We start from the raw sequence: 2,535 nt of genomic DNA on the forward strand, positions 1-2,535 counted from the left end.
TTTTTACTGCATATTTTCCTCACTACAGCTTTTATTTGGCAGATTCAGATTGTACTTTTAGCATGACCTGAAACTGATATAACATCAACGTTGTCTGGCAAAAAAAAGATGACCCTGAAGACAAATCTCCAAATCTCATTGCACTGTGTACAATGACAATAAAGGCTTTCAATTCAATTCAAGACCTTGAAAATATTTCAGTTTGATGACACATTGACTTTTTGACATCTGATTGCTTGTAAAGAATTTCTCAACATTTAAGGAAGCATGAAATACTTACAAACTAAGATGACGCTGGTGAGTTAGGAAATCTCCAATTTGAGATTATGTTCATGCTTTGAAGAGCATGCTTACTTTTACTTTTGACAAAAGTACATTTTACTGCTAATACGTTTTTCATTTCACTTAAAATTTGCAGAGATTTGACTATTTTTCTGTTGGGGTTTTGTTATTTTTAAAGGATTTGAGTAGTGCTTCCACCACTGATGAACTGATTGGTAAGGACAGTAGTGCATTGTGGTCAAGATTGAAGTTATCTAGATGCCCAGCGTGGCCACAACACCATCTCTGGGCTCACCACATCACCTCAATTACTGACCCAACTGGCATCAAAACAATTCAGCTGAAGAAAAAATAGAACAGTATTTCAGTATACTATTTTTAAAAACATATCAGATGCACTGTGAAGAGAGTTATCAAAATGTCTCTGTGCACAAACCAACATGCAACTTTACCTTCTCTTCTCCTTGTCGGCTGTCATCGTGTCCCGCAGGCGTCTCTATCCGGTGTCATGGTGAATGTTGAGATAAGAGAGAGACGGTGGCAGCAGGAGTTCACAGCACAGCCGGGAATCTCCCAGCTACAATTTGCACCTTCGCAGGTAGTCTAATTAATCAGAGAGGCAATTAGTGGTGCCAAATGTCACAAGGCAAGTGGTTGAACAGCCTCCAGCAAGTGTCCCCTCTCCCCTCTGCATGTGCATCACCTACAGACCTCCAAAAACTGAGCACGGTGATAGGTCAGATGGCCAGGAAAAGCATCAACCTCCCCTCCCCTTCCTCTCTCTCTCTCTCTCTACTCCACTCCTCCCTCCCCTCAATTCTTCTCTCACACAAACTTTAAAGCATCCCACAGAAAACAACAGATAAGCCTCTGAACGGAAAGACGACACAGAAGAGTCTGGGAGTGATGTAGACAGCTCAGTGTTTTATTGGAATCAGACCAGACAGGACTAGCCTGGCTGTTGCACTACATTTTGGCACAGAGTAAGATAGTGTGACCAGGAACAGCCCTACCCCTGGGTGCACAAAGCTTCACTACACACCGACTCTACTGCACACAGAGCAACCAGCTCGCCTTCAGATCACTGTATAGTACACACGACAACAGTCCTTCTCTGTGTGTGTGTGTGTGTGTGTGTGTGTGTGTCTGTCTGTAAGAAAGAGAGTGAGAAGAAGAGGGAGGAGGAGCAAAGGAGAGAGTCTATATGTAGTGTTTTTGTCTGTGTGTGTGTGTGTGTGTGTCTGTGAGAAATAAGAGGTAATTCAGCTGCTGGTTTTCCACATTTCTTTTCACCCGGCTGTAACAGACCTATGATAGTATAGTTATAGTATTATACACAAAGGTTTCCTCCAGATACACTTTACAATAATAATAATTATTATAATAAAAAAGAAAGAAAGAGAGCAATAAGAAAGAAAAGCCATTCTTGAAAAAAGCAAAAGTCAGAAAAGCAAGTGGTTTTGGCTGAGTGAGACAGCTGCTGGAGGCGGGAAAGGGGAATTGGTGCTTTGGAGGATAGGGGAAGGAAAAGGGGGTGCTGAAAATACTGATGGTAACTATAGAAACAGAAATGCTGAAGACAAAAAGTCACACACCAACGGAGAAGGAAAAAAAAAAATTATTCACGCATTCACACATACCAAAAATGTAAATTCACGACAAAATAACGCCCACGGAGCCAGCACATTCACGCCGGCAGGACAGACACGGACTCTGAAACTAGCAGATGGATGAAATAGCTGGAAATCGGGCTTTTAACTGCTACACAGGCCGCCTGTAACACTCTGCTCCACATAATTAGTTCACTAGCCTGTAACTTGTTAGCTCGACATTCACTTTATACACACAAGAAAGAAGGACGTGGAGCGAATGTGTCGGAAGATGAGAGCAAAATTTCAAATCATACTAAAAAAAAACATTTTGAGGAGAAAAAAGACAAAAATAACACATGAACGAACAAAAACCTTAAAATATATAGATAGTCAGGGTATTGCACAAAGGGTATTTGGCCCTAACTGGTCCACAATAAGGACAGTAATAACACAGGTAGGGTGCTTGTCCATGCGCCACGACTCTCCTTTACAAGCAGACAATACCAATACAATACAGCCACTCAACACAGGCTATATACAGGCCTCTGCGCCCAGCACCTACTGTACAGTCCACATATGTGCTGGGGAGAGAAGCAGTGTGTGTATGTGTGTGTGTGTGTGTGTGTGTGTGTGTGTGTGTGTGTGTGTGTTTGGGTGTCTG

General features: G+C 42.1%; 1 protein-coding gene across 2 annotated transcripts in view; it reads right to left on the reverse strand.

Moving 5' to 3' along the window:
- The window catches only part of epas1a (endothelial PAS domain protein 1a), a 6,864-nt gene extending 5,883 nt beyond the window's left edge, over window positions 1–981 (reverse strand). For both annotated transcript variants that reach the window (XM_035658994.1, XM_035659002.1), the window contains exon 1: window positions 735–981. In XM_035658994.1, the coding sequence (XP_035514887.1) occupies window positions 735–760 (26 nt within the window). In that variant the 5' untranslated portion in view covers window positions 761–981. The remainder of the gene's footprint in view (window positions 1–734) is intronic.
- Between the last annotated feature and the right edge of the window lie 1,554 nt (window positions 982–2,535).

The sequence above is a fragment of the Morone saxatilis genome, unplaced genomic scaffold (assembly GCF_004916995.1).
Source record: "Morone saxatilis isolate NCDOM2014 unplaced genomic scaffold, NCSU_SB_2.0 Contig1, whole genome shotgun sequence".
NCBI classification, from domain to species: domain Eukaryota; kingdom Metazoa; phylum Chordata; class Actinopteri; family Moronidae; genus Morone; species Morone saxatilis.